The 23,683-nt window shown below is 45.5% G+C and overlaps 1 protein-coding gene across 2 annotated transcripts in view; it reads left to right on the top strand.

Moving 5' to 3' along the window:
• Window positions 1-23,683, top strand: part of LOC119374972 (muscle-specific protein 300 kDa) — a 118,768-nt gene that overhangs the window by 72,652 nt on the left and 22,433 nt on the right. For both annotated transcript variants that reach the window (XM_049410994.1, XM_049410995.1), the window contains exons 2-8: window positions 14,930-14,991; window positions 16,417-16,512; window positions 17,538-17,621; window positions 19,655-19,747; window positions 20,703-20,890; window positions 21,904-22,100; window positions 22,924-23,159. In XM_049410994.1, the coding sequence (XP_049266951.1) occupies window positions 14,930-14,991; window positions 16,417-16,512; window positions 17,538-17,621; window positions 19,655-19,747; window positions 20,703-20,890; window positions 21,904-22,100; window positions 22,924-23,159 (956 nt within the window). The remainder of the gene's footprint in view (window positions 1-14,929; window positions 14,992-16,416; window positions 16,513-17,537; window positions 17,622-19,654; window positions 19,748-20,702; window positions 20,891-21,903; window positions 22,101-22,923; window positions 23,160-23,683) is intronic.

Consider the following 23,683-nt stretch of genomic DNA (forward strand, 5'->3'; position numbering starts at 1 on the left):
GTTCTGGACCGCGAAGCTACCGTTAGCACAAGATATGGGCGACTATATCGCTAGGAAACGAAAGTTTCTGATCGCTAACAAGTAGCCTAGAGGTCATAGTAAGGTCAAATCGACCAAAGCGCGACGGTAGGGGTGACCTGATAAGGGCGAACCAACGCCTCGTCCCACGGACAGGGGTATGTGTCAGGGCCTGAGTTGTGGCAACACAATGATGCCTCCTCGGTACTATATACGGCGTTAGACTATTCTCAGCCTTTTAAGTGCCTAGCACTTTAGTGGCCCGGCTTGTCGTCTGTCCACTGTCGCTTGGTGACGCAGGGGTCAATACAGGCGTAAAACAAGGCTAACAATGCTCAAAATCAGTGCAAAATAAACTAATGCAATGATAATAATAACGATGATGGTTTTCTACAAATAAGTTAAATCGGGGATGGTGGCGACGACTTTTTATACCGAAAGTTATCATCATGATCATAATATAAACTACAGAAATAACGATTAAATAACCAAGAACAGGGAGCCACCACCTCGGCAAGCGTACGATTGCCGAGGTGGTGGCCAAGCGCCATGGAAAAAAAAAAAAAAAGAGGATGACCATATTTTTAGGTCTGGCGGTCCCATGCCGCCAATTTCCCACAGGGTGGGTGCCCTCCCAAGCGACTATGCACTTCGTTCTGCCAAGCACCAGACCGGAAATGCGATTGTCCCTATTTTACCGATAGGTACCCGGCGGCAGCAATTCTTTGCCTCCCACAGCAGCGGCGGATGCTCGACTATTTCACCAAGGCTGTGGTGGGTTAAGGTGCGCGCCCAGGGGCCTTTACAGAACCTTGTGGGGCCACCTTTCGAGTACCCTGAAACAACCGAGCGCCAGGTCGATGTACTCCTCTACCCGTTAGGAAAAAATCGGCGGGCTCCCGGTAGGCACTGGGAATCGAACCCTGTACCTCCCGCATTGGAAGCGAACGCTCAACCATGTAGCCACCGCTGCGGTAGTGGAGCTGCATTAAGCGAAGGATTTAGAGCTACAGCAAGATTTACACACGAACGGCATTAGCGCGGGAGTGTTTTCCCTTTAAGGGTGCCTTAACAACCTCTCAAAACACACACACACACACACACACACACACACACACACACACACACACACACACACACACACACAAACGAGAGCGTTATCATCTCCTGGCATTTCCGTCTTTTCAACGCAATTCGTGATGCAATGACTGTACCGACGCCAATATGCAACAAGTGGCCACGCGTCATCCACGATCCGTCGAATGAAACAGCGATGTTTCCCTGGTTCTCTAAGTTTAGTTGCGCTTAAAGTTCGCGAACTGAACTTGCACTTTCGCTCAACACTATCACGGCAGCAAGAGCAGCGGCAGTTGTTAACACGTGACGTCATGAGTAAATAAGCTCTCAATTGGTCCATATAAGAGGGATGATTCGTCTGTTACGCTGCTTTTCCATGCAGTTGCACGCCCATTCTGTCTTTCAACCATCCTTTTTGTATGTCCGTGCGTGCGTTTGTATGTGTGCATGTATATATACACATGCGAAATCGAAACATTTCGAAGGGGGTGGAGGGTTGAACCCCCCCCCCCCTTTTCGAAATGGCAAAGCCCCTGCTTATATGTCTCATGAGGCGTGGAGTGTGACCGTCCTGTGGCGTCGACAGCGCATATGAGGCGAAACATCGTCGTCAGCATCAGCCACAGCATCAACAAAAACGCCAGCCTAAAAGATAATCATCATCAGCTGCAGCATCACGCGGGCCTTGAAAAAGCGACGTGTGGTACAAAAATACTAACGTGGCATCCTTAACTCCCATTATGACGATGGCTTGCGATAGACACGGAGAATTAGAATTACACAGAGTGTGATAAAGATAGAGATAGAAGCTTGCATAAATAAGGTATAAGGATAGGTAAGCTTGGATAACCAATTATAACGGTAGATCAAAGTATACAAAGGCATACAGTATATGGTTCTCAAACACGCGTCCCGCGGACTTCTTGCTATCGCCTCGCGGCCCGCACATGACTGTCTTGGTCTTTTTTTCTTTTCTTAATAATTATATCCATGAGCTACACAGGCATGACTGGTCTAAAGCATTTTTTCGTGAGGCACCCCCTGTGGCCACCATGTGTTGATACATAACCGTGAAACATAACTCTATATTTCAAAATCGGCATCCAGATTTTGCTGATATCGGAGATAGGTATCAATAATGTTCTCGGAATCCTGGCGCCAAAACCCCCATCAGAAATGACCCATATGTGAGATATGGGAAAGGTCTTCTTTCAAATTGCATCGTTAAGGTGACATCTTGTACAACCTACTTATTATTCGTTGCAACTTGGCCACTTGGTGCAAGTTCTCGTTGGGGTGCAGTTTGAATCTCCGTGCACATCCTCAGCGATTCCTTTCCGAAGGACAGCTGACAAAGAGACCGCCGCCATTGATTTTCCAAATGCACGCCACGCCGCCGCATACACTTCTTTTCATACAAAAAGAAGGTGACGCATCTCCAAAAAAGAGATACAAGTCCCTCCTCGAAGAAAGGAAGGCGATTAATTAATGGGGCGACGTGACCTACGAGTACAGCTGTTTGCTGCTGTGTCCAGTAAAATGTCGTTCTAACGTTCTCCGCTCACGTTCCCTCAACGTTGGCGTTTCTTTTTAATATTTGTCGTATCCGCGATTGCTGAGCGGTTACGAAACAACAGCCTTTCGAGAATAAATTCTTCGCTGCGAGACGCGCACCATGCGATCCAAGGTCGAAGCGTTGGTGACATTCCGGTTTCCTAGGGACTCGCACGCGAAGTCTGTATGATACTTCTTTCTTTCTTTCTTTCTTTCTTTCTTTCTTTCTTTCTTTTGTTGCCTGGCTGGAAAAAACGAGGGCGTCGACGAGATTCGCGAATTAGCACCTCGTATCGCCGTCTTTTTGTCCACATAAGAAGATAAGAAGCGTGGCTCAGCGAATGCATGCACTCTTCCTTCTTTTTTTTTTTTTCTTTAATAAACCCTAAGTAGTAACATTGTAGATTAGCAGCGAAAACGGAAATAAAGGACCACTAATTGGATATATATATATATATATATATATATATATATATATATATATATTGTTGGGGCCTCACGTCCCAAAACCACGATATGATTATGACGGACGTCGTAGTGGAGGGCTCCGGAAATTTAGACGACCTGGGGTTCGTTAACGTGCACATAAATTTAAGTAGACGGGCCTCAAGTATCTTCGCCTCCACCGAAAATGCGGCCGCCGCGGCCGGGATTCGATCCCGCGACTTTCGGGTCAGCAGTCGAACACCATAACCACTAGACCACCGTGGCGGGTGACGACTAAGGTGAAAAAGAAATAAGCTTTATTGTGCAGAATGGGCCGGCAGTTTTGGTGGTATCCGGTGGCGGCGAGTATATGTTTCTTAATGCGTAAGCATTTCTGTGCCAACTCAGCAAGGAAACAGAGTGTCCATCTGTCCCTCTGTCACGTAAGACGAATAGCCACATAGAATTAAATGTAAACAATGTAACAAACTCGAACCTATAGACTCACAATTCGAAACCCAGTGTCTTGCCCACTGGACTAAACACCGAGAATGTGAATTCATCTGAACCACACCACAGCACTGAAAGACTCTGGCTAATTAACAAGAACTCGTTAGCTAATCTACTAATTATTAAGGTGAAAGCCTTATCATCATCATCATCATCAGCCTGTCTACGCCCACTGCAGGGCAAAGGCCTCTCCCATGTTCCGCCAATCAACCCGGTCCTGTGCTTTCTGCTGCCACGTTATACCTACAAACTTCTTAATCTCATCTACCCACCTAATTTTCTGTCTCCCCCTCACGCGTTTGCCATCTCTTGGAATCCAGTCAGTTACCCTTAATGACCACCGGTTATCCTGCCGACGTGCTACGTGCCCTTAGATGCCTCATAAATCGCGAAAATTGACCAGCGTTCCGCGTCGGCGGCGTCAACACGAGTGATGCGAAAAATCAGCATCACGTGATGACGTTACCATATGACGTCATCATGGCGTCACAGATCGCCAAGATTCATGACGTCATTACGACGTCATAGCGACGTCACGTGACGCATCTTCACGTGATGACGTCATCAGATGACATCGTAGCTTGGTCAAAGGTGGACCGATCACTGAGGCAGAGCAAAGTCAGGCGGGGTGCCTCCACTCCTAGAGGCAGTGGAAAACTGCGTTAGGTGCAGAAAACTTTCGGAGGGTAGCGGTGCAGGATCAATACATCGACTAAGAAGAAAAAGAAGATGGCTTTGACTTTCAAATCGCCTTAGGTTAACTGTGAGTTTTCTACTAGGAGCAGTTGTTTGTATGGGAAAGTGGTAGGCCGTCGTAATTTACGGCATAAACATCATTTTTTTTTAGAAATCGCAGAAGTTCCACGCACTCGAGATATTCATCACCGAATTTTAATGACGATATCCAAAGGGACCGCGCCCGGCGTGCGGGAAACACGGCGGCTCTGTTACGTCAGCGCAGAACCTGCAGTGACGAGGAAGTGACGAAATTTGAATGAAGGCGCGTCGCGGCAGTAATTTTGTCTGGAAAAAAGGGTACGCCGTTTAAAATATACAAGTCGATCGTTTCTTTGCGTTCTATGAGTGTTGCTTATGTGTTTGTTTCTTAAACTCTAAAAAGGCGCAAACAAACTATTTCGCATGTGTGCAAGCTCAAGCGCCGCAGTGGCGGCAAAAGATTTCCGCCCTGACGTAGAGTTCTTGCGAAGACGACAGTAACCTGACTGTCATAGCATTTTTTATTAAACATTCTGTATTGTCCAAAAAGAAAAAAAAACACCCCGTAGGTTTACTATTCCAAAACGTAAAGCTGTACTTCGCTCAGCTCAAAGTCTAGGTTGCTGCTTTGTGGAACTGGAACGGTTGTTTAAAAATAAATGAGTAAATGAATCATAAAACTAGTTCAACATGTTACGACAGACAGTTGCACCCATATATCCAAGGCTACAAAAAATATGGCTGTAAAAAATAATAAAAAGAAGACAAAAGAAAGGAGCGAACGAAGGTGCCCTGGCATAGTTGTATATGCTCAAAAGCGCACGAAAGTCATCTGTCATACTAAACGCACGAGACGCGATGCCTTCCTCACGACTCCGGACGCATTCGAGCTCGTAATACAGGTGTCGCTGAGAAAGTAGAAACAGGAAAGATGGCGCTGGGAATTACTCGTAATAATCGAAAGCGCCGCAACTTAATCCATCATTAAAATGCAGCAAGATGCTTCCCGTTCCGCAATATGTCGGTCGTGAAAAGAGCAGTGCAATCTTGTTCTTGGTACAAGTGCTGATCTTATATATACATAAAGACGGCATGCTACGCGACACGCTAGTTTAATCATTCCGGAACTTCACAGGTATTTAAAACAGAAAAAAAAAAGCTCTGGGAATTGACCGGATTACTCACTATAAGGCCGCAATCATTATGTGTCCTGTTCATTAAATTTCAGGAACGCACGCTCGTAGCTCTTCACACGTTCACTACAGATGGTCGCGAAGGCAACACAGCGTGTCGCCTGAAGATCTTGCTTTCTTTTTATTTTACCACCCGCTGTGTTTATGTCACCACACGTACACCTGTCTGACATAACTATGGCGCCTATTCGGCGCCATACACACAGTGTGAGGGCCTGTAATATATATTATATGAACTGTACTGCGTACAAAGGCGACTCCGGGGAACTGAAATGAATCCATCATTAAATTCAGGCACGCGGCTTATAGTGGGCTCCCATATACAGGCATGCACGTAAGAGCCGAGAATCGTATTATGCGGTAAAGGAAATTACGCAATCTGATGCAACGCCGGTCCGCAGCAGACGACGCGCCAGTGTATATGAATACGCACGTTCTGTCGTCTGTCCTTGCAGTGTCGCGGAACGCTGCGTTAATTAATATAGGTTGTCGAGCAGAAGTAGAATAGCAGACGACCTTGGCATTGCACGAGTCGACGTGCTACGCATTTATCGCAAATGCGGCTGCGCGTTTTGTTAATGAAATGCGCGGTGCTGTAACTGCAGAACGACACACGCTACAGCAGGAAGCAGCAGGTGCGCAGACGCATGCCTGCTATGGGGAAAAAATGTATTCGTTGCTTTTGTTTAATTCCATTCTTTCTTTACACGTGCTCGTGCGCGAGCCGTTATCTCGTCTGAATCGTCTGACGGTCGTCTGCTCGTCACGCATCCGTGCTTGTTGCAGAAGACGTGTCCAGACGATCAGCTTTTGCTGTTGCTGTGTTTTTCCGCATGGGGAAGCTACGTGACGTCCTTCGATGAACAGAGTATACCAATTTGTCGTTAGCTCGGCGCCCTTGCTGCGGTGTATACATACGGTCGGTTACAACCTAAGCTACGCCTCCGGAACAGTTCCGAGCCTGCCATTCATCTGCGCAAGAGAGTTGTGCGAGGTGGTTTCCGTTGTAGCCAAAGTACTTTCTCGTTGCAATTGTAAATACTACGCATATTATTCATTAAAAGTCCGTCGTCCCTGCTTAAGACACTAGGCTTATGTCGGAATCTTTGCTGAAATTCGCCAGCAAGTTCAAGATTTTTTTACCAAAAACCAGCAACGCGCGCGTTTCTGTATGGAAAAATCGCCTATCTGAAATACGCGTAGGGTGTTTGACGTCACGGGAACGCGCCAATGCAATTTGATGTGGCATCTATGCAAATTTTCTTCCGGGTGGGACAGCGAAGGCTGTGGGCGGCGCTTAACATTTAGTCTTTGGTTGTAACCAATGAGGTTTTTGTAACCGACTATAGTTGTACATGTCCAGCGCCCATCAAACGACGTGTACTGCGGTGAAAGCTGGTGTTTGCCATTCTGAGCTGCTATTCTGGACAATGCCCAATTCCTCCATATTGTCACATTTTGTAATGGCGGCATTTCAAGCCAATCAGAGAGGCCGCAGCAGCCCCTTGAGCTAATCAGAGTTGACCAATGGCGGAATTTCACAATGTCCAAAATAGCGCCCCTGAACACGGTCAAATTCCGCCATAATGTCAAAATTCTGTAATGGCGGATTTTAAGCCAATCAGAGAAGTCGTACATCAGGGCTAGTCAGAGCTCACAAGATGGCGATTTGACAGCATGGCGGAATTCGACACTACCCAGAATAGCACCCCTGGGAGCTCACATGCTTCTTCTGGTACTAGTACACTGTACTTTCGGACATTCAACTCCGCCATTTTATCTAATTCGCCGTATCGTCAGTTCCGATTGGTCCGGAGCGTTGTTACGGCCTCTCTTCCGATTGGTTAAAGTGGCCATCACTGCACTATCCGGAAATGTGGATGTGCTTGGTGATTTCCAGAGCATCGCATGATGACCAGGAACTCGAGGATGCGGGTTTGCTTCCCTACATGTCACAGAGGACGCATATTCGAAGGCGCGCGAAATGTAAAAAAGCCTACTTATATTTAGGCGTACGTTAAATTGGGACACCCGGGTGGTTGAATTTAACTCGGAGTCACCCATTACGGCATGTATCATAATCGTATGGTGGTTTTGGCACGTAGAAAAAGGGAATTTAATTAACTAAAAACTGTCGAGACAGCATATACATATATATAGAAACTGGGCAGCAATTCTCGGAAGGAGTGATCCACGGAAAGCATTGATGACGTCTAGATGACGTCATTGCCTCCATTCGGGAATGCTTATCTTTTGTCTTCCTTCTCTCGGGCACCTGTGCAAGCTGGCATTGCATGTAGTAGATGGCTATCGCGGTATTTAGTTCAAGGATCCTATAGCTTATTAATTGCGGCTACGGTAATTTCTCTCCCTGCCTTGTTTCCATGCTGGTCACCTGTCTTCCGTAATGTATGGCGCTCGTATTAATTATATTCATAATCAGCACGAGCTGCGCTCTTGTCAAACAACGTTCCAGCAGCCTGTAGTGTTAACATAGTCTCTCTCTCTCACTCTTTCTCTCTCTCTGTCTCTCGCTTTTCGTGTTGTAATGATGCCGAATGATTAGGAGTACATATTGAAGTGAATTGAAAGTGAATATAAAGTTTCGTACATTAAAATGAATTGAGAGTGAATCAACGTACATTAAAATGAATCAAGAGTTAATTAAGTGTGAATTAAGATTGAGTAAACGTACATTAAAAGGAATTAAGAGTTAATTAAGGTTGAATCAAGATTGAGTCAACGTACATTAAAAGGAATTAAGAGTTCATTAAGTGGGAATCAAAAATTATTCAAGTGGCATACGTGGGAATCAACGTACACTGTAGTGAATCAGTACTGATTCAAGAGTGAATCACTTGAATTAAGACTGCCCAGCAGATCATGTACAGGCTTTCGCCTGTGATCTCCTAAGCGTTATTCTAAAGGGACCCAGTGGTTTTTCCTTTTCCTCCATTTTTTTTTAGCGATCCTCTCCAATGTGGCATGTATGGTCGTGGTGACGTCATGGTCTGACTTCACCACGCCCACGTCGTCAATGAGTAGCCCGTGCATAGTTTTAACAAAGAATCGTGGTGCATACATTACGCTGTCAATACTTACAGGACTCTTCTTGCGAGCCTTTGCCGCCGCGTCTCGTCTGAGCGATTTAACTCTGGTAACTTCCTTGGGGAGTTAATTATACGTTACTTTATCGCCTGAGGCAGCCAAGTGATTGGTCCGTACCTCGGCCAGCCGCTTCGAGGTATCGCAAGTCAAAGAAACAAGTTAGCGAGGAGGAGCTAGTGGGAGGTTGTAGCCGCTCTTTAACGGAAATGGACATAGCAATTTGCGTCAAAGAGAGTCTTTATAAGCTGGCGCGCGTTTGTAGTAGTGGCCACGACGAAGTTGTACTACAAAAGTCACGCCTTGTACTTCGCGCTGAACAAACAGAATGCTTTGTTGTATTCAAGGAAGCAATGAGAGTTTGCAGTGAAAGCGGGCGAAAATATTTAAAGGGCAAGGTATGTCTTTATACCCGGCCGAATATAGGTCAAGGGTTCAGTTCCTGGCCTTGGCGGTTGTATACCAATGAGTGTGCACTGAAAGAAAAAAAAAACGCGTCCTTTTGGAATCGGCATAGACGGGAAGCTCTTTCGCATCTTCAATCGTGTTTCATTAGTCTTTCACCACAAAAGGCACACCTTTGTGATGAAACACGACGTTTGTATACATTTTGTGATGAAATTCCCGCTTGTGACTGAGCGTGTATCGTATTATTTTATATTATTTAGTTTCATTAGGTTGTGTATATATAACAAAGAGAACGATCGGACCCTTAATCTAAGGTCTCGTTCTGGCAGTATTGATACCTTCAGGTAAAAAGATCGCGTGCTACGTGACGCCAGCCGGCAAAGAAGAGTGTTACACACTCGCCGTCATGGCTGCGAGCGGCGCTGGCTAACATTCCCAGGATTACACACACAAATATGCCGGATAAAGTGGACGGGAGGACCACCACCGCCGTAGCTCAATTGGTGAAGCATCGAACGCGTTATCTACCGCCGGCAAGGTGTCTTTCCATCCACTTGAAGGTCTTTACATTTATGTAATAACTACTACAGTACAGTTATTAGTCTACAAATAATGCTCCCATGGGAGCATTATTTGCCAAAATAGTATGCATACTCTTCTTGGCTTCATTGTCTTCTGGTTTCATGTTTGAGGTTGTGTCTAACAAAGAAAACGAGCCCTTGATCGACTCCCCTTCTTTCGTTCTTTCATATGCCATCTGTGTAATTTTTCGTATCCCGTATACGCCTGTTCTGTATGGCCTCCGAAATTACCACGGCGCATACTCGGGGTTCGCCTCTGCATATCTCTGCATATCTCAGAGGCCACATTGTCACTAAGCCATCGCAGAGCGGGGTGGACAAAAACTTGCGCGGTCCCCCTTTCAGCATTGAGTGATCGTCTGCGGTAGATAAGAGAGGCCCCGATGAAAACACGAAAATAACGCTTTCAGTTATTACCGAACCAGGAACTAAAACTAGAAGTTGCCTAGCTGTACGCCCGACGGCTAAACGGCGCTCTACGCGGCATTAGTCACGTGGTTAGGGAGCGAGTACCTTTCCTTTAATTCTCTCCATCTTTTGTTTCTTTCTTTCTTCGGGCACTGTAGCAGCAGTGAGATAAGGACGGCGCATAAGTGAATAACCTCGCGCACGCGAACCACTTTCTGATTGCTCACTCTCAAATAGAAAGTTAGGAAAGAAAGAAACGAATACTGGAGCATAAATCTCCGAAAGAAAAGAAAGTAAAAAGGTAAGAGAATGCTCGCGGGTCACGAGATCACGGCATTCTTCCTCGCAAAGGCTATCGAGAGAGGGAAACGGGAAGAGAGGAACGGCGGCGGTTGCATAATGGAGTCCGCTAATAAATGATGGATGTATAACATAAAGAGGGCAGCAGTGGGGGGTGGGTGCGTCGCCTTGTCGTCTGCTGTCGGAAAAACAAAACAGAAGTTGCGGTCACCCCCTTTGTCGTCTGCTCGAAGGATCTTGTCGTCTGCTCGAGGAAAGAAGTGAAGCAATATGGGTGCGCGAAGAGGCTCTTCGCGTGCGCACGTAGCAGCGATGAACAAAGATGGAGTACTGCAATCTGCCGTCTCGATTATGCTTCAAGTTCCGTGCAGTGAGAGCAGAAGGCATGCGCCTGACGTCGGCTACATTCGTCTCTGTGCGAGACCTCCGAGATTCCTACGGCGAGCGTGGTGTGTATCACCCGATCTTGGAGGTCGGGCTTTATGATGATGTGCTCTAGAGTAATGTACTAGGACAGTGAGCGTGTACGCTGAATGTACTACAGCTTTTCATTATTGACTCGTTTTCTCAGGCAGATTGGTACTAACATACAAAATGGCACATGGAAAGGCCCTAGCTTTAGGACTGGGCTTTTAAATGCCTGTGCTTTCTCGTTATTCTTTCTTTTTAGTTAGCAAAATTTGCCTTTACAGTAGTTTTATGTACGTTTTTTTAAAATTTTTCTGTAATTTATTGCACTTGACTGTTCTTATTAATTATAAGTCTACCACTGCTCCCCCCCCCCCCCTGTAATGCCACCGAGGCTTTAGGGTAAATAAATAAATAAATATAAACGGATTCAAAGTGAGGGGACAGCTTGGTGTACGTAAAAGATCGCAAAAAAAGTACAAAAGAATGTATTCGGAGCTACGCTTTTGGCGTACGCTAATCTACTTGTATATGCAATTTCAGAAACTCCCTTTCGCCCTTCCGGCTTGGGACGCGACGGGCAAACATGAAACGCCTCAGTCTCTATCCGTGTGTGCAGTTCTGTGCAGTGCTTGCGGAAGCAGAGCACAGGTGCAAGCTGCTGCTTCGCCTTTTCGTTAACAAAGATCCGAAACACCGCTTCGCAGCTCGAAAAACAGAGGGGATTCTAAAAAAACTCCTTTTGCAGAGTAACTGCTCGACTCTGCCTTTTACTCCCCTCATGAGGGTTCTCGGTTACTCGCAATAAAGTGTGGCATGCTATGCAAAGGAAGTAATAAAAAAAAAAGCCCCATTTATCTGCTTGCGCCCATATTTGACTCTCTTCTTGGAATATTGCCAAATGTCTCTCGTACACAGTACCTTTCGTAAAGCATACTCGCTCTGCAAAAGGAGCTAAAGAAAATATTACATTGCTGAGTAACTGGATGATCCCAAGCTTTAATTTGAAGGAGTATTCCTGTACTTCTTGTGATTGCATGTGCTCAACCAAACTGAATCTGCTCGAATTGGGAGATGTACAATAACTTTTAAGAGGGCAGTAAAATAGAGGCAGGGTCTTTGATAGGTATTAAAGTATTCTGGTACAGATCGAGCAGTTGATCCGCAAAATGACTGAAAGGAAAAGAACAATCGCGTAAGAACAATCGTAAGAACAATCGCAAGAAGGCTCCATTCACACAATGCAGATGAAAGCATAGTTGACGTCTGTCGCTCTAGTATCATGTAACGTCATTAATAAAACTACGCAGTCGCAAGAAAGTGCCAGACAGCTGCACCATATGACACTGAACAGCGGCTCACCACACGAATGCATATGACTTTTACGACTTGATTTTGCGAATCGTGAACAAATGTATTCACAGCACCACGTGTATACTACAAAGATGTGCTGCAGGGGTTGACTGGCACTGCACACAACTATTTGGCATCGCGCTTAGTACGAGAGCTGTGCAGAATTCAGAAAGATCTGAGCGGTACGTAGAGGGTCACGACACCGCGGTTCGGACGAGCACCCGACCGCGGGTGAGAAGGAGGGAAGAAACAATAAAAAAAAGTTATTCTTCCGGGCGCCACGGCGGTTTGGGCGTGGTCCTCTCTCCCTTTTTTTTTTTCTTTCTTTCGGTTTTTTGCAACGGACACGCACCCTGCGTCCTCCCTCTCCGAGCTCAAACTCCGCGACCTATTCGTGCCGGAGAGGAGCAGAGGGAGGGCTGTGTTGATGGAGAGGGTCGTCGCGTGCACCTGCTTTTCGAAAAGGTCTTGTCGGGCTGATGAACAACGCTCTCGCCTTTCGCTTCCTTCTGTCTGCTGCTGTAAAGTTTTAAAGATGACCGCAAGAGTGCACTCTCTCCCTACCCTTCTTCCTGTCGTGCCACGTCGTCTGCTAGCTAAGTAGTCTACTAAACATGGATGCCTTGTGTATATGTGTGCGTGGGGACGGGAAAGGGGGAGGGGGTCTTTTGCTTTCTTCTGTCTGTCGCTGTAAAGTTTTAAAGATGATCCAAAGGTTTCACAGCGCATGCAACGAGGACGAGCAAAAAAGAGACACCCATGCACAGCTCGTCCTCATTGCATGCGCTGTGAAACCTTTGGATCATGCTGCACCAACTAGCCCAACACTCAACCTTTTTAAAGATAGCCGCAAGGGTGCGCTCTCTTCCTCCCCTTTCCTCCCCTCCCCTGTCGTGTCATGTCGTCTGCAAGCTAAATATTCTGCTACAGTCGGGTTCCTTGCGTGGGTGGGGGGATGTGAGAAAGGGGGGGGGGGGCATTTCTAGCTGCCAGCCTTAATATACAGGTGCTGGGGGGAGCATTGACTCCTCCGCGCTTTGTCAGCCGTCGTCACGTGCTGACTCTCCTTTGTGGGGAGTTATTTCTGTGCACGAGGTGTCACGCTAAAAGAGCGATATTTGCTCCCGTGGGGGAGAGAGCAGACGACACCGTCGTCTGCTGCTCAAGGGCAGACGGCAACCCCGCTGCTTCGTGTAAGACATCTTCTCAAGGACAGAACACGCTTTCGACGAACGGATCAAAAGTAGTCGCGTAACTGAATTGTATATCCCAGGTGAGAATGTGTAACTGGCAGGGGCGTAGCCAGAAATTTTTTTCGGGGGGGGGGCGTTCAACCATACTTTATGTATGTTCGTGCGTGCGTTTGTATGTGTGCGTCTATATATACGCAAGCAAAACTGAAAAATTTCGGGGGGGGTTTGAACCCCCCCAACCCCCCCCCCCTTGGCTACGCCCCTGGTAACTGGGAATCGCGGTTTTAGCTGCACTGGCTTTAGCTCTGAATCAACTGGTTCCAACTGGAAACCAGCTCGTCACATTTGAAGCCTAACTGGCTCCATCAATAGAAGTAACTGGTTCCAGTTACAAGCCATGCTGGGAACCAACTGGTACCGTGGCCAGTTGTACTGGAAGTAACTGGATCCACTTGGATCCATCTGGAAGCTTAATCATGAATGATTTCTTCTATTAGTTTGTGGCCTACGAAAATGTCACTCTTCGTAGTGAGTACATGTGTGACTAAAGTATACAAGGAAATCTTCAGAGCATAACGAGAATAGCGTCAGCCAAAAGCCTAAAGGCAAGATTTCTGAATACTTTCCAAAACCCAAATAGGTGCTTCGTTTGAGACATGGGTGTCGGCAGGGGGGTGCAAAAGGGGGACCTGCCCCCCTCAAGCCGCACCAGCACTTGCCCCCACCAAAGCTACATCAGCGCATCCCCCTCCCCCAGCCGCGATGCAACACGGGTTTGCACCCCCAAGACCAAATCCTACCGACACCCATGGTTTGAGATGTGTTCCCAAGGGCAGAACACCTTTTCGACCCATATGACAGGGCCTGCCGCGAAATTAGTGTAAATGCTTTCTTTCGTTTGTTTAACTGTAACTTGGATGACAGTCTTTGTAGTGACTACACGTGTGAAGCTAAATAAAAAGAAAAGTTTAGCTTGCACCAAGAACATCATCATCCGATTGGAAAACCCTAAACGTCCTCAGAGATTTCTGAATGCAGCCCGATGTCTCAGCAACTTTGATAATTATCGAGCTTCACTATTTTACCAGGCGCACATACTTTAATGCTTTGATGAATAGTGGGCCATTTTGTTCATGCAAAGATGCTCGCGTTCTTAGATATAGGTGCACGTTGACAAAACCAGGTGGTCAAAACTTCCCTGGAGTCATCCCACTAGGACATGCGTCACAGTCATATTGTGGTTTGGGCGCAGAAACCACAAAATTTAATTCACTTTAAATATTGGTTCCAGCTTTGGTGGCACGCTTCGTACAGCGCTGTAGCGACGAAAAGACGCAAATAGGATTTAACGTTTAGTGTAAAAGGGCACGTCTGCACTCTCATAGGATTTCTTTTTCATTAAATTCCGTGCGCATCATTAAAGCATCGACATTTAACCGCGTCAACTTCTCCAACGGGGTCTGATTATTCATTTCTCAGTTTTATTTTCCCTCAAGCCGTCGCGAACATGCACGAAATCTTTTTGAGCTGAAGAACACACACACTGTCCACGTGGTCTTGACAAATTCATGTACATGTAGTGAGTATTCGATTGAATGATTGACGTATAGAGACTGTGATTGCAACTATATTGGATAATTAAGGCTCACAATTCTGCGTCTTTTCTCTCTTTCTTCAGATGAACAAGAGCGAGTGCAGAAGAAAGTGTTTATGAACTGGATAAACAACTTCCTCTCACAGGTGAGTCTAGCGAGGCGGCTTTTACAATTGTAACGCTTGTAGGCGTGGGATCGAGAAGAGGGCGGGGAAGGGGGCAGCAGCCCCCACCCCTAAAACCTGCTCTATGCATTGCTTGGTGATCGTAAGAGACTCAGTGGGAAAGGTTTTGGGAAGAGAGAGGAGGGGGGGGGAGGCATTGCGGTAAAACTACGCCCCCCCCCCCCCCCCAATCGAGAACCCTGTGCACGCCTAGGTTTGCACTGTTGTTCCTTCGGGCTCACCCCCCAAACAGACCACAAAACTGTTTGTCCGGTCGTCGTGACTGAATTATTCTCGTAGCCACATTTTTCTCTCGAGTAACGTTATGTGTGCCAAATGCGGGACATAAAATATGTTGATTAAGACAAGACAATCCGGTGAGAAAGAATAATTAGAGATCACAGACGGCACTTAGGGGTGTGTGTAGGGCAAACAAACCAGAATATTTTATTTATTTATTTATTTATTTATTTATTTATTTATTTATTTATTTACAACATACTGCAGGCCCACATGGGCCCAGGCAGGAGGGGTAATTTGCAATACAAAACACAGAATTCAAAAAGGCGAAAAATATACAAATAAGTGCTTACATTTCAATTTCAGTGTTAGAATATCAGTAATCAATCAGGTCAATCGACTCACCTGAATCAATCAATGATAATGGCAGTGTGTTCCATTCGTTAATAGTGCGAGGAAAAAAAGAAAACTTGAAGGTGTTAGTTCTTGTGTGATATGGAGTTAAATATTCAGGATGATGATGTCTGGTTGGTCTTGTTGATAACGGGCTCCTGAGCTCCTGTTATAATATCTGTAACAGGAGCTCAGGACACAACTTGTCTACACTGCAATGCAAATCAGGCAAGTCACGCACGTCCCAGAACGGGAGCCGGTCGGCGACGTTGTCGAATTTCGAGTCATATTGTGGTGCTCGCCATCTTCTCAGCTCTGATTGGTTGAGAGGTCGCTTACGGCCTCTCTGATAGGTTGAAAACGCCGACGTTGCACAATTCTCTAATCACGCATAGTTTGACATTATCCACGGTAATATAATAAACGAGGACCCGTGGCCGTAACTCTTGAAAACGTCTTTACTTCGCATCCGACCTACAACTTCCTTTTCGTTTCTCGCGCTTAGCCCAAATCGTTCCCCACTTCTTTATTTTCAAAAGGCAATTTGAAAGCGAACCTGAGCCCGGGTCTCTAAAGCATGCAGGACCTCTCAATAAAGTTGCTTCCTTCCATAAGACAGTACCAGCGTTTCTCGCCAGTTAGGCAGCCCTAATAAGATCTCCACTCAAAAGTGCGTGTTTGGATCAGGCGTGTTTCGGTGTCAGCGATTACATGGCATTTGTTTGCGTTGGCCTTCATTTGATGCGCCGGTCTGTTGCTGTTTTTTTATTTCAGAGGACGCCACCTTTACGAGTAGACGACGTCATCGAAGACTTACGAGACGGCACGAAACTTTTAGCCTTACTAGAATGCCTTTCAGGACAAGTGTTGGTGAGCATATAATAATTGCCATCTCTGCGAAAAAAAAAAAAGAAAGAAAGTACGCTCAAGTGGTTTCGTTAAAGGCTTAGGAAGTACGTTGAGGAAACTAACGATAAATGCCGTGAACCATTGTCATAATCTGCAAAGGAGCCTGGGAATTAAACGCTGTAATTTTGTTTCTTCATGTCGGCTGACCACACATTCGAAGTTGGCGCGCTCGCTCGTGGAGCCTGTCGGGTTTACTCACGTGACCCGTAAACACCAATCGACGGGGCCCCAACGTGTGACGCTTGTTAGTAAACAAACCGAGGCGCGATGATCGCGCGTGGAGAATGGAGATGTTACAGTCGTTTCTATGTAAATTTATGCCGTTCTTCGCACGTCATGAGCATTAGGTAAGGCCACCGTGGGTAAGACCGAGCCTCTTGATGTAATCGTGAAACTGTAACCCCGTGCGTTACAAAAAACGGATATGAGAAGGTCATCCGCCCGCTGCAATGTGACAGCTTTCAGAAGCAACGGGTGTGGTCATCGCACTGAGCTTATAAAACGATTATCTACGATTATCGCCCGCTGCAGTATGACAGCTCTCAGAAGCAATGGGTGTTCGCGATCGCTTATTTTAAACGACACGGCGAACCAAAATTAGGCGGCCGTGGCGATGTTGTCAAAAAAAAAAGTGTTCGAAGGCAACTGGACAGTTATTACGGCAGAACAGCGCAAAAACAGGGCAGTGAACACACAGCACACAGCGCTGTGCCTTGTGTGTTCACTGTCCCGCTTTTGTGCTGTTCTGCCACAATGTTCATGAACCAACTAGCCCACCTAAGAACCCTTTTGCAAGTGGACAAATTCGCGCAACACGCACCACTCTAACCAGCTCCACGACTTTAGCTGTTGTCGACGTCGACTCCTTCGAAGTGTTTGTAGGACAAGCTAGTGTACGCTGACGAGTGTTATAACGCGACTATAACCGAATTGCTGTGTGTCGTCGTCGTTTATTTACACTCATCCAATCATTTCTCTCTTTACAGCCGAGGGAACGCGCTCGCATTCTGCGGAGGCCTCATTTCCTCAGCAACGTCAACACGGTCCTGCGGTTTTTGGAGCACAGACGGGTGCGTGGGTTTCTCGAATCCCGGATTAGTGGGTCCCACCCGCCGTGTCGCCTTACAATGGCGGGAAAAATAAAAAAAAGAATGAATGAATGAATGGGTGCCAGATTTAGATTCTCGATTCCGTCAATATTGTCTTTGGAACTTGTGGGGGGTCTTATGTGGTACCCGCACAATATTCTATCTAGTGCTTGTGCCAGCACGGCATTGTGTCATCCTTTCGTTCACGCCACGTTTATTTATTTTTTGTGTTGTTTTTCGGATATTAAAAATCATAATAAAAGAGAAAGAGAGCTTGGAGAAGCGAAAGGAAAACAAAGTAGGGCAGTAGACCAGATCATGTGAGAGACTGGTTTGCTACCCTGCGGTGGGGCTGGGGGATATTTATCTATTTGTAAAGTACTGCTAGCCTAAGAAGGCTGTAAGCAGGAGAGGGGGTACAAAAATGAACCAATACGTACATACTACCCAAAAAGAAAGTGACAACGACATGCTACATATTATGAGTACTTCTCTATCGCAATAATTGCAATGCTTACAACAATAATTACAATAATACATAACTACACCATAACTATTATCTGCTTCATGCTACTAATACATACTACACTCACCATAAAAGAATATATGCATTATATCCTGCAAGGACACCAGTTGGATGGTGCAAATGTTGGGTGTACTTTTTAAAACATTCACCCACAGAGCTGTTGAATTACACCCCTTTGGAGTAGTCCTGGATTGCACCCCCCTAATCAACGTGACACTGTCATCCAAAAAGTGGTGTTACACTCAGGCCACCGACCTCACTTTACCATCTGTGGGTCTACAGTTTACACCATATGTCACATGCTGGAGTTCATTGATCAAGTTACAAGCTACATATGTAAACATGTAGTCAAGATTGTGACAAACTCCCATCTGGGTGGAGACAAATATAGTGAAATAAAAGAACAAGGCCGACCGAGGTAAAAGACAATACTTTAAAGACGTCTTGGCTCCCGCAAGAGAGCCTTGCTCGCAATCCTTTCTTTTCGCAATCCTTTATTTCACTACATATGTAAACATAACATACTTGCATTACTTGGAACACGTGTCGCTGGAGCCAGCGTTTCAACAGGCAGACTTGTCTCCTTCAAGGCTGCAACTGCCTTGAAGACAAGTTCACTTGTTGAGACATTGGCTCCAGTGACGCCCCGTGTTCCAAGGGCTTTTCATCATTTCAAGATTCCACCTTCCCCTGAGCTTCTACCTTACTTGGATTACACTTGCGTTACGTGTTTTGTTCTGCAAGGCAACCTTCCAAATAAACAAAAGCTCAGACTAAATTCAATGAGCAGTTGAATGTCCTGAGTTAAGTATACGTCAAATAAAAAGAACGACTTTAGAAAGCTACGAAACAAATGTTTACAATCTATATTTTTGACAAGCGGTTCCACAAGCTTGGAACTGGATAACTAATCATCCCGACCAGTCATTTACATTTAACCAGGCTTTGAGGAATGAATTTTAGGAAACACGGTGGCTTATATGCATATATACATGTATTGGCATGTAGTTGCATGATTTTTGGGGAGATGCAACACTTTCCCAATTTTCCTAAGGGGGGTGGGAGGGGACTGAAGTACCTTTGCATTGAGGGAGACACACAAAATGATTTATTATTTTGATTAGAACTTGAAGTTTATCTATGCAAGGCTTCTAGCTGTATACTACATCTCTAGAATAAATCCTGTCAATAAGTGGGTATGCTAAGGTTTCCAAAATGCAAAGGGGCTGGTGGTGAGGGTAAACCCCCCTTTTTTCCTAGAGAGGTTCAGGAAGTGTGTGTGTGTGGGGGGGGGGGATCAGTGGTACACCCCCCCCCCCCGAAATTGATGCCTCTGCTTGGTTTTATTTGTTAGGTCACGTGTCAGTGCTGAGTACGTTGAGAAACCTTGGTGATGGCTTAAATCCGATGTTCCAGTTTAGCATACATGTGCTGAATCATTCTCCATGGGAGAGATGTTCATTGGACGTTCACATTTGCTTTGCTTCAGATCAAGCTTGTCAACATAAACGCCACAGATGTTGTGGACGGAAAACCTGCCATTGTTCTTGGTCTCATATGGACCATTATCTTACACTTCCAGGTGAGTGGCCGACTTGTGTACTTATTTCATGCTGCAAGGCTCTTTTGCTAAAGATGCTGAGAGCTTGTATTCTTGGTTGGTTATATGTAATGATACAAAAGAAATAGTCTTTTTTCATTGATTCACATGTCAAGAAATTACACTGCTAATGCCTGTTCTTGATCAGCATGTAACAAACATAATTACAAAGTTATATGTTTCTTTACTTAGTTATTTATACACATCTAGTCAAGCAAGGAAAGTGCTATAGTGAGTACATAGAACAAGTAAACCGCCAAAGCAAATAAACATGCTCGAAAACAATCCACATCAAGCTACATCTAGACAAAGGCAAGTAAGCGAAGAAATATTGTCTTAGGAAATAGACATGTAGCTGCAAATAAGCATGCAATATAGGAAAAAGAAAGTATTCTAGGACACTAACAAAATTTTTGTACGGGCAACCGGATGTTGCAGGGTGTTCAGTTCCATAGTTCTATGTTTCGGGCATGAAGAGCCGTATTTAAAAGAGTCAATTTGCAAATGAAAGATGGATATTTTAAACTCCTGACAGTTTCTGGTGGAAGTTATTAGGGAATACTTAAGTTATATAGTTGGCATGAAGCTTATAGCTGGCAGGATGGTAGTACATTGTCTACAGACTACCCGCCTCATTGCCTCAGTTGTTGCGGCATCCTGCTGCTAAACCCAAGGTCTCGGGTTTGATTCCGGTGTTTTTGGGTACATTCTGACAAGACTAGAATCCAAAGGTGCTCATGTGTACTTCAATTAAAGTGCACGTTGAAGAACCTTAAGCTGGTGAAAATTAATCCAGTACCCCCTCTAGGTCAGCATCTCTTATAGTCTGTGCGTTGTTTCGGTGGGTCAAACCTCATGATTCTATCGGATCTTTTACTTGATTACTGACTGTAAGATCTGTTGTGTGTTCGCTCTTGACTTGTCCATTCCCATACAGATTGAGGAGCACACACGTCTCCTCGCTGGCTCTCCAGCCTCGCTCGATGACAGCTCCCTGGAGTCAACCACGCTCCAGGAGCAGCTTGCTGCTCAACCCGTTTCTCCGAGGAGGCCAACCGCCGCGGAGCGATGGAAGGGCGGAGCCCGCAAGGCACTGCTGCACTGGGTCAAGAACAGTATCAGCCAGTAAGACACGACAGATACTTACATTTTACATGGTGTCGTTCGTTTCCTTTCACATGTGATTCTGTTCGTATGTCAAAATTTTTTTCTTCCTTACATGCTGTTGCACGTAACTGTTGTGATGGCAGCAACGGTTGCTTGCAAATTATTGTCATGTCCTGCTAGCTGTTCCTGTTTTGCGATGTCATCTTTGACTCTAGGCTTCCATCTTTGCACTCGGGAAAATGCTGCTTCTGCGGTAGAACAAGTTGTCACGAAACCGAATTACAGAATGTTGAAGTGCTCGCTAATGGTTGCAGGAGTATACTGACGTCACGTTTATGACTTGTCATTCTCTTGCGGTAAATAAAAGTGCGGGTGCTCAAAGTACTAAAAGAGACACTAGGAATTGTCCAAGCACCATAAATAACTTTTTATACTATTACTCTCCTCTAAAACCCTGTTTTGCTTTCGGTGACCCATAAGGTGGATGTGTCATGAAATCATGATACGCAAGATCGTTATCATGATCACAAGATTGCTGACAGAAGAAATGTACGTGCTGCTTCCATTTATTATATTTTTATGAATGACACCATCATATCAGACTCATCGCTGCGTGACGTCGGCAGACTCTGCTCTTTATTATGACGCCACAGTGATGTCAGTGATACACCAGGCTTGGAATTAATATGTATAAGTATTTCCCGAACCTCATGCTTGGGTAGTGTCATCTTTGTGAAGTGTTCATAGAATGAAATGCATCATTCTAAGTGATACACATACTTTTGTTTCCAATATCTTCATTTGGTGTCATACTGGCATAATGTTGGCTCATACACTTACATTGGAGCCAAAATCACGTTTAGTGGCCAGATTCATAGTGGCATGATGCAGTTATTAATGCTTTGATGCGAGCACTATACATTCAAGAAGCATGGAGTTTCTTTAGCTTTGGGAACATGTATACTTTGTACCTGTAGTCCTTGTTGCCAGGAGCTGATGTTGAGAATGCTTTCTGCATTGTCATTGTCTAGGCGATTTGGTGTCCAAGTTAATGACTTTGGACCAAGCTGGCGGGACGGCCTGGCCTTCCTGGCCATTGTGCACTGCATCAAGCCATCGCTTGTGGACCTGGACTCTGCAAAGAAGATGGACGCTCGGAACCGCCTGGAGAGGGCATTCTCACTCGCCGACCGGGAGCTGGGCATCCCGCGATTACTCGACCCCGAAGGTGCGATCAATCAATCAATCAATCAATCAATCAATCAATCAATCAATCAATCAATCAATCAATCAATCAATCAATCAATCAATCAATCAATCAATCAATCAATCAATCAATCAATCAATCAATCAATCAATCAATCTCCTTACACAGAATTCATGATATTTAAACGAGTAGCCCATGTGTATAGTCCCTGTTCCACTACAGGAAATTTTGTGCATGCCATTCACATGGCATACAGTTCAACAGAGAAACCATTAATTGACCAAGAAAGTGCTGAAATTTAATAGGGCAAGTTATCAGTCACAAGATCATTTGCAGCTGGCTAAATTGTTAAAAATGAGCGTTAGCTTATTGCTTGCAACTGCTTTCATTTTGACCGTCCGTGCATGCAGCTTTAATTTTGTGGTTATTGTGCCTTTCTCCATTTGAAATTTTCCTTCAATTGTCAGCACTTGTCCTGTGTTCACCTCTGCGTGTGTTGGAATTTCTTTTTTTACTTTTCATGTGTGATTCTATGCATCTTAACTTGCCAAGCTGTCCAACTTTCTGAATAACTACATGAAAACTGCATAAAGATTGTACAATTGCATACGTAACAGAGTGACTTTGTGTGCACTAAACTCTTGCTTTTTGAAAGTTGTATCTGGCTTGAAAATACCTTTATTATATCTAACATCGATAATTGCAACATATTCATAACACGCTGCTATCGCTGACAAACATTCTATACTTGCTTCGCTGTACGCAACAATTCGCTATATCCATGTTCAGTATATTGATGTCCAATTAGTTACGTATAGACAACCTGCGTCCTGTTTGCTCGCAGACGTGGACGTTCCCCAGCCGGACGAGAGGTCTGTGATGACTTATGTGGCCCAGTTTCTGCACAAGTACCCTGGCACATATGCCACGGAGCAGCCCCTCTCGCCCACAGTCTCCTCACCAACGTCGGCCGCCCCAGCACAGGACGACCTCTCCGTGCTCGAGTCCTTCCTCAAGCGGGCCGAGACCACCTTGCAGATCCTCCAGAGGCCACTCACCAACCTTCGAGAAGAGTACCAGGTAGGGAGGAACGGCCATCTCAATAAAAAAGCTCCTTATGAAGTTTGAGTACTGCAAACGAATGAGCACGGTGCGTACAGCCAGCATTGGGCAATCATTTCAGCAAAGTATGAAAAAGTAGAAACAGTGTAAAGTTTAAGCAGAAAAGCATGCACCCTTTCTCTAGAGAAAGTCGTGCTTCAAACGAGTAGCAGTCACTGCTTGGAACATCTCTGACCATGGCACGTGACTTCAGGCACGTAGGCAAGGGGGGGCCCGGGGGGCCCGCCCCCCCCCCCCCCCGAAATATTTCCAGCCCTCTATATTTCCAGGCAACTTTTTTTTTGTTTTTGCCATGGAAAGACTGTCTTTCGAACAATTAGGCCTGGGGCCGCCCCCCGAAAAAAAATCCTGGCTACGTGCCTGCGTGACTTCAGTTCGTCGTCCAATGTGGAGTGATCTGTGCTGTCTCTGGAAATGCTTCACGAAGCGAATGGAAAGAGAAGAAAGAAAAAAGGAGCAATTGTTTTTCACGTTAATATAAA

Source organism: Rhipicephalus sanguineus, chromosome 11, assembly GCF_013339695.2.
Source record: "Rhipicephalus sanguineus isolate Rsan-2018 chromosome 11, BIME_Rsan_1.4, whole genome shotgun sequence".
Classification (NCBI taxonomy): Eukaryota; Metazoa; Arthropoda; class Arachnida; order Ixodida; family Ixodidae; genus Rhipicephalus; species Rhipicephalus sanguineus.